We start from the raw sequence: 14,032 nt of genomic DNA, 5'->3' as shown, positions 1-14,032 counted from the left end.
GGCATTCCATACTAGAATGGAGACAAAACCTGAATGGAAGTTTACCTAAACAGCTATTTGGATATTGGTTAACATTAACTAGTAGCCTGACATAGCTGATGTCAGTGGTAAAGGAAAATCGGTTCAGTGACAGTTCATTTTGATGAAAAATTACAAAGAAAATATTTTTCCTTATGAATAACGTGAAATGATGAATCACGAAAAATATGACCAGGAATGTGTATTATGAAATATATAGGGTCATTTTTGATTTCATGTTGACTTCTAATAGGGCACTCCAGCTCCTTTTAAACTCTAAAAATATAATAGATTTAAAGAAGTTCAAAATTGTTTGTCAACTGTTTATTTTTAGCTGTAATTTTTTAATCCTTCTGCATTGTTTAATCAGTTTGACCTTTTAGATCTCCCTGTGAGAACATCAAATTTAGCTTGTTATCTGTCATATCAGAAAGGCACACAAGTGAAACTTCACAGTCTGTCACACAAAGTCTCACACTCTCCAGACCACCTGACGGCTTTCTGTCCCAGACATCATTAACAGGCGTTTGAAGGAAATGCGCAGTGACATCATGCCATGTAATCACTCTAAGGAAGACACAGAAAACACAGTATTGAATGTCTACAAGAAAAGCTCAAGAGCTGTGAGATCACACATTTGTGGACATGTGTTGCATGAGAACACTGTTCATTCAGAAAAGAAGAGAAAGGTCAGTGGTGTAATGTCGGTGACCAAGATAATATGCTGTGGGGATCATATTAAAAGGCACCCTTTGGAACTTGTCTTAGATTACTATTGCAACTCCTTTTATAATCAATAAGATTTGAATCAGAACTAAGGGAAAATAGTCTGGGATCAGTTTGGAAGAAGTTTTTTCCTCTAAGCCAAAAGTAACTCTTTTCAGTGGAGTCACATGAGTAGACCTGCAATCAGATTGGAATTGAGATCGAACAACCTGTTTTTAGATCAGTGTTTTTTTTTTTACCTAGTTTTGTTTCAGGACCCAAATTTTACATTAGACATCAAGTGGCGACCCAACACAATAACAAAATTGTTCACTAAAGTAAACTAAAATGTCCTTAAAATCAAACATGGAAGTGTACTAATGTTGGCCTAAAATGAACTTCATAGACGGTACTTTCAGAGACAGAAATCTGCATGTGTTGTGTGTTTTTCAGTGTCCAGAAGAAAAGGAGACAGAGGAGAACAGTGATGCCAGCAAATCGGAGATCAGCCTGGTCTATGAGATCGCCCTAAAGAGGAACCTGACTGTTAACTTTGAGGTAAACTGTACAAATGTAATTCAGGATATATAGAAATGCAACATCGATCAGAAAACATGAGCAAAAATGTACCTGATCTAGTGACCCAACCCTGCTGGAAAGACCAGCTTAAACTAGCTCAAGGTCTTAGCTGGCCCCCAAGCAGGTTTCCACAGATCAAACTGCTCTAATTTGATGGTTTTAGAGGGGTTTTGGGCACTTCTCAGCTGGTCAGGCTGAGAAACCAGCTGGCTGACTAGCTAAACAAGCTGAACACTTAAGCAGCAAACCATCTTAGGCTGGTTTAAGCTTTTTTTTTCTTTTTTTTTCAGCTGGATATACATGCCATTAAAAAACATAGTTTTCTTAATCTTAATTGTTTTATGCACCAAATATATATGCCTTTGACACTAAATAATTTTTTCCAGTCATAAAGCACAACAAAACCTGTCTTTTGTCATTACTAGTTCATTGGACTCAAAACCAGTTGAGAAACTAGTTTCTCTCTTTAAAGGTCCTGTAAGTGATTTTATTTAAATGAAATGACATGCTGAAAGCATCCTTATTACCTGTCAGATATCACTGAAATAGGTGCCATGAAATATCACACCTTTCTCTGTAACAGCCCTAGGCTCGGTAAATGGCGGGGGAAAAGATGTCCGCGGGCCGCAGTGAGATCGTGTATTTAGCCAATCAGAAGACTTTCTGCCTGTCAATCATTAGCCGCTTTTCCACGATCGGGCCAGTATGAGCCAGGTCTATCAACAGGTTAGCTGGGGCCAATAGCCTCTGACCTCAAGCCACAAGACCAAAATCGATCTGCATTCCCACCATCGGGCCAATAGCCCTGCAGCGTTGCCCTAAAATGTCACACACCCCACCCATTTCACAAGCAAGAGGGAAGCTCAAGCTGAGGTATCATGTTATATAGAACATCAAGTTTACAGTATATCGTATGTAAACATTAGCTAGCTAGCAGTTAACTTTGACAGCTCACCGACTGTAACTGGCATGTTGTCCCAGCACACCATCCATAATCCCGAACCATGGAAAGTTCTTCCTTTAGGCAGCACTTTATCCATTGTGTGTCTGAACAGATTTGTTCTGTGCCCAAAATTGTATTTTATTTTTCCCGAACCTGTACCGTTGTGCACTGGATACACAATTTGGAAGGTTTGGCGACAATATACTTAATCACGAAGTAGTTTTGTATCTTGGTGCTGACCCTGTGACCTAATTCAGCTAAACTCTGCCTTTGTCATTGACTTTGCCTCAATAATTGCTTTAAAAGTGATGATATTGAATGCCTGCTCTTCGTCAAGCTCTGTCAGCATCAGTTAAATCCAGTAATTGTAATTGCTTTAAAACGTAAAAGCGTTTATCATGGGCAGGAGAGTGCTTTTGACACCATTCAAATTCAGCACTTTATTAAAGAGCATCATCAATGACACTTCAAATCAGCACGAACAGGGTCTGCTTACCCAGCCTCTACATTCTACAAGAAAACCCTAGCAGAAGTCTTGAGGTTCTCCATAACCTTACTACTACCTTGTCTTCATTTATCTTAAATGATTTTCTATGGCTGTCCCAATCATCTGTTTGGCTTTGGTCAACCTTATTGTAACCTAGTTTCCATCCACTTTTCACGCTGTTTTGTTATCGACAAACTAAAATGCGTAAAAAAAGTTTGCAAAATTTGCCATCTTCTGCCTATTTCCATTCAAATGGCCTTTTATCGATATATATGGTGTGCGTTATGTCATGCTTAAAAAAAAACACTTTGTTATTTGTGTTGGCACTCCTGGAAGTATCATGATGCGGATGTGTTTGCAGCATCTGATCTGTACAGGTATGCTGTTAAGACCAATCCATAACAGTGCGAGTAATGCTTCATGTACAATAAATTGGCTTTTAAGCATATATACCTTGTCATCATGATTAACACAGGCTAAAGATTGGGGTATGTGACACTACATTTTTGTATTAATGCCAATTTTCTTGACAAAAAGTGTTTCCAAACCAGTTTTACGTGACATTTGAAGTTTCGACATAGAGTTTATGCGCTAGAGTTAAAAGGAAAAATATTATGTTGACACTTGTGAAATTTTAGCAATAATTTGCTTTTCCATCAGCTATATCGGTAAACTTTTTGATGCGCTACACCTTTTGTCACAAAAAAACCCCTGGGATGGAAGCATAGTTTGTGATCCAGAGGGAGCCCAATCTAACTTCATTTGGACACAATGTAGCAACCCCCCCCCCCCCCCCTTTTTTTTTTACTTTTTACTGTTTCAACCTTGGTTGATCTTTTCAGGGATTTTCTCCACAGGTATTTGTAGAAATGGAAATGTTTTCATTTCTGATTCAATTATCCAAACATAATCCAAATATTATAAAGTTACCGTATATGAAAGAAATCATAAAGAAAATATTTTAATATTGTTAGATGTTGGGAACATCAGCTTAAACTTTTGAATTCAGTTTTACTCTTACTTTCCAAGAGTTAAAGTAATAGGTCACCCAAAAAATTCAAGTTCATTTGTCATGTTGTTCCAAACCTGTATGACTTTAACTCTTGTGTGGAACAAACTCTTTTAGTTTTCCACAGTGGGGAAAAAAGTCATAGGGGTTTGGTACAACATGATTATGAGTTTTGGTTGAACTATTATTTTAAGTCGAGAATAACGTCATCTCACTTCTCCCTTAAGAAGTAAAGGATCATTCAAGAGTCTACATATTCACCTTCAAGTAAGTGTCAAACAATATCAAACAGATGCCAACTTCAAAGGGACAAATATATATTAATCACTAATTTCTTCAGCGGATGACACCTTGCTTTGGTACAAGAGTGGAAACCTGGGCCAAGAACCACCCATCATGTATATAAGTACCTTCCCGTAGGGCATACACATAAACAATCCATACAAAAGAGCTTTTCTTCATTATATCAGTCCTTGCCATTGACCCACCCTGGCTTGGTATCCTGCCTTTTCACCAGGCTGAGGATATGGCTGTCTCACTAATACCATATCTCCCCTCACATCCATGAAGAGATGAAGAATGATCAACCTCATGTTACAGTTATTCCTTCCTACAACTTGATCTCCGTTGCCAGCCATGCGAGACTGGATTGCAGACATAGGAACTGCCCACTGTCAGACACAAGAATCAAACGCTTTTGCTGAAACCCCATCGCCAGCTGAGGATACCATATCATATGTTGCAGACAACACAACCTCGTCTGCCGCCACGGAGGGAGTCGGGACCCAGTGCCAAGACCTCCCCACAGTCCTTGTTCACCTGATGAAACTTATTCAACGGCTGGAACTGCGCCTACCTACCTTAGTCCTTTACACTCAAAACCAGCCAGGTTCTGAGTTACCAGGCCAGTTTAAGCTTGTTGTTGGTGTGGTCGGTAAAGTAACCTCAGCCTGTCCTCATTAGCAAATCATTTCTGCTTGAAATTGAGTTTTGGGTTCCTTGCCACAGTCACATTTGGCTTGCTCACTGGGGGCCTGAAGACAAATAATTTTTAAAGCATGATTTTCAATCACGTTTTCACTTAAACTTTATTAAAACAAACATTACAGCAGTGTTTTCTGTAACTGCATAATTTTCTGTAAAACTGCTTTGAAACTATGTCTGTTGTGAGAAGCGATATACTAATAAAATTGACTAAATCGCTCTGTTAAAACTAGCACAAAAAGATTTATGGTGACATTAAAAAAATAAAGTTTTTTAATTATATCATAGCAGATATATATTTTTGCTCCAACAGCATAAGAAAAAACTATTAAGTTTCCATGACTTTCTTAAAGATGAAAATATTAGAGAGAAATGGGTTACAGGAGTCATAAGAGATAAATTTACTGTCACTCCCTCAGCAGCTGTGTTAGAAACCCCGTCGCAGCAGTGGTGACTAGTTTTATTTTTAATTAATGCCAGGGGGTTATAACCCAAAGAATAATGGTATAAATTTACATTAATTAAAAAAAAATATATATATAAACTTGCTAGGTTTACACTGCTTAATAAAGACACAAATGTCTTTATAAAGGATCCATTTTGTTTGGTGATGCTAGTGACACAAAAATGACACACTTAAGCTTTAATGTCAAATAAATGACATGCATTAGCTCTTAGAGTAAAACATTTGCCTCATCTTATTAAAGGAATATTTCGGGACTCAACATGACACCATGCGAAGGGCAGACGTGTGAGAGATAGCTCACGTTGCTAATTCTTTTTATTATTTTCATGACATAATCCAGTGAAATTCGATACACCCAGTTACACATTTGCTGTTTGAGGTAAACATGGCAAAGAAGTCAAAATCATCGGGCTCTGGAGACATTAAAAGACACTTACGGGTTTAAGATGAAAGCCCAGACAGGCCTGTGGACCGGGGACTCGATTTGGATGGCGCGGCGGTAGAAGGAATCCAGCGTCAGCTATCCAACATGTCGGTGATGAATATGTTGATTGATTACGGCGATAGAAAAAAATTCTCTGAGTTAGTCACAAGAGTGACAGATGTTGAGAGATGAATCGATTATTTGGAGTCATCAGAGAGGGAATTAGCCACTAATCCGCCAGCGACCAAAGTTGATTTGGAACGTGTTCTTAAAAAGCTTGAAGATTTTGAGAATAGAAGCCGCAGGAATAACTTTGGAATTGTGGGAATTCCTGAGCATGAGGAGGGCAGAGATATGGTGAAATTCCTAGACAAGCTTTTCCCGAGTCTGCTCGACATAACAGGCCATAAACTGGAAATTGAGCGAGCTCAAAGAGTCCCGGCTCGCAGATCTGCTGAGGGAGACAGGCCCCGATCAATCCTGGCCAAATTTTTGAGATTATCCAATAAAGATCTTGTGTTGCGCCAGGCGAGGAGCAAAGGAAAGCTTTTTTGGAAGAATCACAATATTTTCTTGTTTCCGGACTTTGCAAACTTGACGAGTGAAACGCGATCGGTTCAAGGAATGCAAGAAACTCTTACATCAGCGGAAGATCGCTTTTGCACTGATGTTCCCTGCCAAACTGAGAATAAACACCAAGGACGGCTGCAGAGTATTTACATGTCCCAATCAGGCAATGTCTTTTATAGAAACAATGGGTGAGTAACCATTGGGTGTTTCTCTTGTGAGTGGATTGACTCATTGTACATACTCTGGCTTTCGGAGGAAGCTGGGCGCCATTTTTGTTTCTTTTTGCGTTGGCTCCGCCGAGCAGCTGGAGTTTGTTTTGTGGATTAACACTTTTCTTTAAAGAAACTTTTGCATTGACGGAAGATCACTTTTTCAATGAAGTTCCCGGCCAGATTGAGAATAGACACTATGGATGACCGCAAAATATCTACATACCCACACAAAGGATGTCTTTTATAAAGTTGGCGTACTGTGTAAGTCAAGGGATATACTTTTATGCGGCCTCCGAGTGAATTGACTCTTGACCATCCGAGGAACCGGGATGCATGTTTTGTTTCCTTTTGTTCTGGTTCCGCCTAGCGGTTGGAGCTTGTTTTGTTAAATAACATTACTTTGGGACAGTTATGGATGAATCTGTCGGTTCCTTGTGCTTATGCCTCCTGCTGGCTGGAGTATGATTTGTGGAGTATTTTTGTGAGACATTGGAATGATTACAAATTTGTGAGGCAAAATGTAGCAATCCGATGGCAAAGTTGTCGTGGGGGCTCTCGTAGGCGTACATGGACTCTTTGAGTTTAGAGGGATTGACGCTGGTTGCTGCTGTTGTGCGTGGGGTTAATGCGCACGTTTTTCTTTTTTCTGTTTGTTTTGTTCGGGGGGAAGTTTGGGGTTTTATTGTTGCATTAATGTTGAAATGTGGTCATCATAATTTTGTTTTTGGCACACAATTTATTTTTTCTATTATATCAAAATGCCAAATGTTAATATGAGTGTACTATCTTTCTCCACATGGAATGTTTATAGGGTGCCCCAACCCATTCAAAGAAGGAAGGTTATTTCTTTTCTTAAACGTAAGAAATATGATATAGTGTTTCTTCAAGAAACGCATCTTTCACCGCAAGAAGCTGGAAAATTTGGGAAGATACGGGGTGGACATGTTTTCTTTAGTGCGGGCTCAAGTAAGAGCAAGGGAGTCATTATATTGGTAAATAAACATTTACAATTCAAATGTCTCAAATAGATTAAACATAAATTAGGGAGAGTCATTATTGTTTTAGCAGAAATTCAGGTTCAAAGTCTTATTTTGGCTAATATTTACGCACCTAACGCTGATGATCAGGGCTTTTTTATAGATCTTGAAGGGATGTTGCAAGCCACTGGCACCCCTCATGATATAATATTGGGAGGACACTTTAATCTTTTGATGGACTCAGTCCTTGATCATAGTGAAGCAAAAGTGTGTAAGCCCCCTAGAGCAACATTGACGCTTCACAGGATGTGTACAAATCTTGGTCTTGCAGATATTTGGAGACTTTTGAACCCATCTGGTAGGGACTACACATTTTTGTCATCAGTCCATAAGATTTATTCTAGAATAGATTTTAAAAAAATATCCGAATCCCTCATTTCATCTGTTGTTGATTGCTCAATTGGAAACATCTTAGTCTCAGATCACGCCCTGGTGAGTTTAGAGGTGTTGCCACATATAGAGAAAAAGAAATCATATAGTTGGGGCCTTAATGTATCCCTTTTGCAAAATCCTGATTTCCAACAAATGTTAAAGACTGAAATCAATGTTTATATGGAGACCAACTGGTCTTCAGTATCTTTTGTGGGTGTGGCTTGGGAGGCACTTAAGGCAGTTCTTAGGGGTCGAATCATACAGTATGCCTCATTCATCAAAAAATCCAAGGCACGAGAACTCGTGGAGTTGGAAGGAAATATTAAAAGTGCAGAGGCAGAGCTGAAGCGCCGTATGTCATCTGATGGCCTCAGAGAATTTACCCGATTGAAATATAGATATAATACTATTTTGTCCCAGAAAGTGGAGTTTTGGTTATTCAGGGCAAGACAGTCATACTTTGAGTCGGGGGACAAAGCAGGGAAGCTTTTGGCTAGATATATAAAGCTGAGAGAGTCTCATTCTACCATTCCTTCAGTGAAATTTGCTGGTGGTGACATTTTTTACCTCGGCCATTGATATTAATAATGCCTTGATCTTTATAGTTCCACGTCTTCGTCTACTGATGAAGATATTAGAAAGTTTGTGAAACCATTAGATCTTCCTAAATTGACGACTGAGCAAAAAAACTCTCTTGATTCTGATATAACCTTGGAGGAGCTTGACGAGGTAATTAAGCCCCTACCTACTGTCAAGGCTCTGGGGCCAGATGGTTTTGCCGCAGAATTATTTAGGTCCTATGCTACAGAACTGGCTCCACTTTTGTTAGAAGTTTATACTGAAAATACGCTGGCTACCACCCCTGGAGTTCGCTAGTTCGAATCCCTTGAAACTCCAACCAGTTCGAATCCCTGGTGACTCCAGCCAGGTCTCCTAAGCAACCAAATTGGCCCGGTTGCTAGGGAGGGTAGAGTCACATGGGGTAACCTCCTCGTGGTCGCTATAATGTGGTTTGTTCTCGGTGGGGCGCATGGTGAATTGAGCGTGGATGCCGCGGTGGATGGCGTGAAGCCTCCACACGCGCTATGTCTCTGTGGCAACGCGCTCAACAAGCCACGTGATAAGATGCGCGGGTTGACTGTCCCAGACGTGGAGGCAACTGGGATTCGTCCTCCGCCACCCGTACTGAGGCAAAATCACTATGCGACCACCAGGACTTAGAGCGCTTTGGGAATTGGGCATTCCAAATTGGGAGAAAAAGGGGAAAAATCTCAAAAAAAAAAAAAAAAGAATGGAAAGCTACCTCCAACCATGACACAAGCCCGGATCAGTCTGATTCTTAAAAAGGACAAAGATCCAAGCGAGTGTAAAAGTTACCGTCCAATCTCCCTGATCCAGCTAGATGTAAAAATGTTGTCAAAAACTGATTAAGTAAAGTTATGACATCTCTTATACATATAGATCAGGTGGGGTTTATTCGGGGCCGCAGCTCTTCTGATAACATCAGGCGTCTCATCAGTATCATGTGGACTGTGGTGAATGATCAGTCTCTGGTCGCTGCCTTCTCACTTGACGCCGAAAAGGCGTTTAATATGGTAGAATGGGATTCTTTTTAAGATTTTGGAAATGTATGGGTTCGGGAGTACATTTATTGGTTGGATTAAGTTACTTTATAGACACCCTGTAGCAGCGGTACAAACAAATGGATTAATTTCAGATTATTTTACTCTGAATAGGGGCACTCGGCAGGGTTGCCCTCTTTCCCCATTATTGTTCTGTCTTGCCCTGGAACCATTATCAGCCGCGATAAGAAAGGAGGATGATTTTCCAGGGGTGATTGCGGGAGGTGTGGCGCATAATCTTCTGCTTTACGCAGATGATATTTTATTATTCGTCTCCGACCCCACTAGATCTATGCCTTGCTTCCATAGAATTAATAATTCCTTTTCCAAATTCTCAGGATACAAAGTCAATTGGTCTAAATCCGAAGCTTTGGCTTTGACAGCGTATTGTCCATTAACGGCCTTCCAGCCGGGCGCCTTCCAGTAGCCCAAACAGGGCATTAAGCATTTGGGAATTTTATTCCCAGCAAATTTGGCTGATTTAATCAGAGTTAATTTTGATCCTTTAATAAAAAGGTTTTTGAATGATGTGGACAGGTGGGCTTCATTAAACTTATCGATGATTGGGAAGGTTAATGTAATTAAAATGAATTGTATTCCAAAATTCAACTACCTGTTACAATCTCTTCCTATAGATGTCCCCCTCTCTTATTTCAAGCAATTTGATAGCATAGCGAAGTCCTTCATTTGGAATGGTAAGCGTGCCAAGTTAAATTTTAATAAGTTACATAGGCCGATTGATAAAGGTGGGTTAGGCCTACCCAAGATTTTGTTTTATTATTATGCATTCAGTCTCAGACATTTGGCTCATTGGTCACTTCCACCTGAGAGAGCCCCTCCCTGGTTTTGTATTGCCCCTATCTCGCCTCTGCAAAGCCTTTCGATCAAATTAATCGGAGAAGTTAAGTCACACCCCGTTATTTTGCATTTATACTCGATATGGAAAAAAGTGTCCAGTGTGTTTAATTCAGATATTTATTTAAACCTAGCCTCAAGCATATGGCAGAACCCTAAACTATGCATTAATAAGTCCCCTTTCTGTTGGTCAGATTGGATTGTGAGGGGTGTTAATACACTCAGTGACCTATATGAGAGTGGAGTATTGAGTATTCAAAATTTTGGGATTCCCAGATCTCAATTTTATAAGTATTTACAGCTGCGCCACCTACTCTGCACTGTTTTTGGGAGTGGCACGCACCCCCCTAGTGCGGCAGATACTCTGGGAGTCTTGATTACTGCTTTTGGAAAAGGTCATGAGGCATCAGTGTATTACTCCCTGCTAATTCAGAGTCTGGGGGACAGAGCTTCAAATTCCCTCAAAAGATTATGGGAGGAAGATTTAAATTTGATTTTTGGAGGAGGGAGTGGGGGCTAGGATTCTTAAAAACGTCAAGTCTGCATCTAGAGATGCAAGGGTGCGCCTTATGCAATTTAAGATTCTACATAGATTTTACTGGACCCCTTCTAAATTGTATAGGTTTGGTCTTAAGGACACACCCACCTGCTGGCGATGCCATTCAGAAGATGGAGACACCACCGATGTTTTTTGGGGGTGTCGTAAGATACAGGAGTTCTGGTTGAGGGTCAAGAAATCTCCTTTTGCCCCAGGCTCTGTATTTTGGGTGACGGGGTGGTCATTGATGTAGGATATAAGTACATGAAGAATTGGATCCTGGCCAGACAGGTTATCCTCAGAGGATGGAAGTCAGCTGGAGCCCCCTCGTTTCGTGAGTGGTGCGAGGAGATGGGCAGGGTGGCAGCTTGGGAAGAGTTGTCATATAAAAGGCTAGGCAACATGGATATGTTCATCAGGAGGTGGGGCAGCTATCTGGCCTTTTTGGAGGGCTCTCGGAGAGGGGCAGTGGAGGGAGACGTGTTGTTTTAAATGTGTATGTTGTAGCCTTTTTGTTTTTGAACATATACTTTTTTTAAATGTATTTCTAAATATTTTCTTCTGTTTTATTGTCTGTTTGTGTGTCTTTGTAAATTGTATTTGACCACTGGGGTATCTGTTTGTGTTGGGTGGTGGGGTGGTTAATTTTCGGGAGGAAGGGTTGTAATTAATATAATGTGATTCCAAATATTCTGTTATTTTTTTTTATTTTTTATTTTTTATATATATGTTATATGGAATCAATAAAAACTTTTAATAACAAAGGAATATTTCAGGTTCAATACAATTTAAGCACGGTCGACAGCATTTTTTGGCCTTATGTTGATTACCACAAAAAGAAATTTGACTCGTCCCTCCTCTTGGGAAGGTTTGAAGACAGAAATGTGAAGCGTAAAATTTTATAAAAGCACTTATATTAATTCTGTTAAAACTTGTGTGTTATTTGAGTTGTAAAGTTGTTTAAATTGTAATTTTTGTATTAATTTGTTTGTTGACACTACATTGTCATGGCAATTAAGTTGTAAAATTTGCAATAACTTTACACAGGAAAGGTTAGTAAGCGATTTTATGACAGTAAAATCATGATAAAATGCATATGAGTTATGTTTTGTGGCTTAACTTTTGAGGCATTGAGTATTTTAACATTTACAGATTGGCCCTATTCACTTCCATTGTAAGTGCTTCACTGTAACCCAGATTTTTACTTTTTTTAAAGAAATGAAGGGGTGAGTGAAAATTAACTTGTATTGATTCTGGAATATTCCTTTAAGGAGAATCTTAGCCATCTTGGCCACTTTTCCCTAAGAATTTCCTGACTACTTCATAGCTGAATTCTGTTCATTTTATAACCACTGACTGCCGGAGAAATCAAGGATAGTTTCGGACCCCGATGATGTAAATTAGCGCCATCCCAGATAAATATCCACTCTTAGCCTACAAAATAGTTTTTGTAGGAGTTCTCTGAATGACAGACTTACAACTTAAAGCTCTTTTCCTTCCTTCCCCACACCTCATCCTCGCAAGAGAGCTGGAAATGACATGCTCCCATTTTCAAGAGGGAAGTGCACCAGAATTTCATCACTTAATTTTGAGCGCAGAAAGTGATGCTTACCTAGAGGAATTCTAAATTCTTATGTAACATCTATGTGTGATGATCTAATGCATTCCACATCAAGTCCTAGTAAATATTGGGTCATGCTGCTCTGTCAAGTTTGTGGGAAATGCACAGTGCTTTCTTGTGTTTCTCGGTTTCTGGCCATCTTTAGATGAAAGCCCAGATTGTTGGGGATTAGGAGTTTACAGATGAAGATTAATGATGTGTGGCTAGGCTACCATTCAGCTGTGTTGAGGGATAGTTTGATCAAAAATTGAATTTCTGTCATCATTTACTCACTCTTGTGTCACTCAAAACCCATATGATTTTTCTTCTTCTGTGGGACACAAAATTAGGTGTTTAGAAGAATGTCCTGACTTCTTTTCTTCTTACAATAAAAGTGAGTAGGAACTGGGACTGTCAAGCTCCAAAAAGTGTCATAAAGGCATTATAAAAGTAGTCCATAAGACTCATGCACCATATTTAGGGCCCTATGAAAAGTGTTTATTTTTTCTCGTGCTGACAGTCGATTAAAATTTTTATCGCGATTAATTGCATTTTTTTTAATAGTTAATTGTGATTAATTGCACATTTTGAAAGTGTGCGCATTCTCTCTCCCTCGTCTCTGGCGTGGTCCCTTTATATCGCTTTCCCCAGTGCTTACTGCAATCAGAAAAGGTGATAGACATTATAGCACTCAGGTGTGTGCACACTTCCCACTTTCTCTCTCTCCGGACGAATGCTCGACCACGCCCCCGCTGCCACATTTTCCAAAAAAAGCCTTCCATAGTATAAATATAGAAATGCACTAAAATAGCACCAATTCAAGTACGATTAAATGTTTCCCAAAGTCTTAGTGGGAGGTTATCTTATTGAAATAACTACTCCCCCTAGGTTGCATATTCATTGCAATGGGCATTAAATCTCTGTGTAATGACTTTGGGTCGACACATCCCAAAGGTTCCACCTTAGTCCCGCTAGTGTTGTTGCTGGTTTATGCTTTTTAATATTTTTATTTTTTCTAAAATTCTGTTTTATTTTTCCTGAATTTCATTTTTAAGTTTTCTTAAATTTGATCATCAAAAAAACTGTCTAATCAGATAAATTCATAGAACTTGATTCAAACGAAAACTTTTACAGTTACATTTTAAAATACCATTGCTTTTTTTTTTATCAAATGAAGTGCTTGCAGATCCTCACAGCAACACAATCCACAACATTGGAGTCAGTATTAATGAAAGCATTGATGAAAACTTTAGTACAACTGCACTCTTACTTGCGAGATTGCTTAAATATAATGTAATGATTATTGATATTATTATTAATAATAATACTATTTATTAATACTGCATTGAATATTACATTTTACTATACAGTAGTAATATATTTGTCAGAATTTCTTCAATTTCATTTGTCTACTTAAATTAAGCTTTTATTTTGGTGAAAAAACGAATGATGCACTTTCATTCTGCTTTTGATTTCAGCTTCTCACATCAGGATAAGCACTTTGCTATATGGCTTAATGTGCATATTAAACTGCAAAAGGGTGCAGTTTTATTATATTAATATATAGTCTGCATATTCTGCGCACTTCATAGTAAATAAGTGCCTTGCTCT

General features: G+C 39.1%; 1 protein-coding gene across 5 annotated transcripts in view; it reads left to right on the top strand.

The window, feature by feature from the left end:
• LOC127431424 (double-stranded RNA-binding protein Staufen homolog 2) overlaps positions 1-14,032 on the top strand; it is a 170,763-nt gene that overhangs the window by 35,622 nt on the left and 121,109 nt on the right. For all 5 annotated transcript variants that reach the window (XM_051681806.1, XM_051681804.1, XM_051681807.1 and 2 more), the window contains exon 7: positions 1,177-1,281. In XM_051681806.1, the coding sequence (XP_051537766.1) occupies positions 1,177-1,281 (105 nt within the window). The remainder of the gene's footprint in view (positions 1-1,176; positions 1,282-14,032) is intronic.

Source organism: Myxocyprinus asiaticus, chromosome 41 (genome assembly GCF_019703515.2).
Source record: "Myxocyprinus asiaticus isolate MX2 ecotype Aquarium Trade chromosome 41, UBuf_Myxa_2, whole genome shotgun sequence".
In the NCBI taxonomy this organism is placed as follows: domain Eukaryota; kingdom Metazoa; phylum Chordata; class Actinopteri; order Cypriniformes; family Catostomidae; genus Myxocyprinus; species Myxocyprinus asiaticus.
This window is presented reverse-complemented; position numbering and strand designations above follow the sequence as displayed.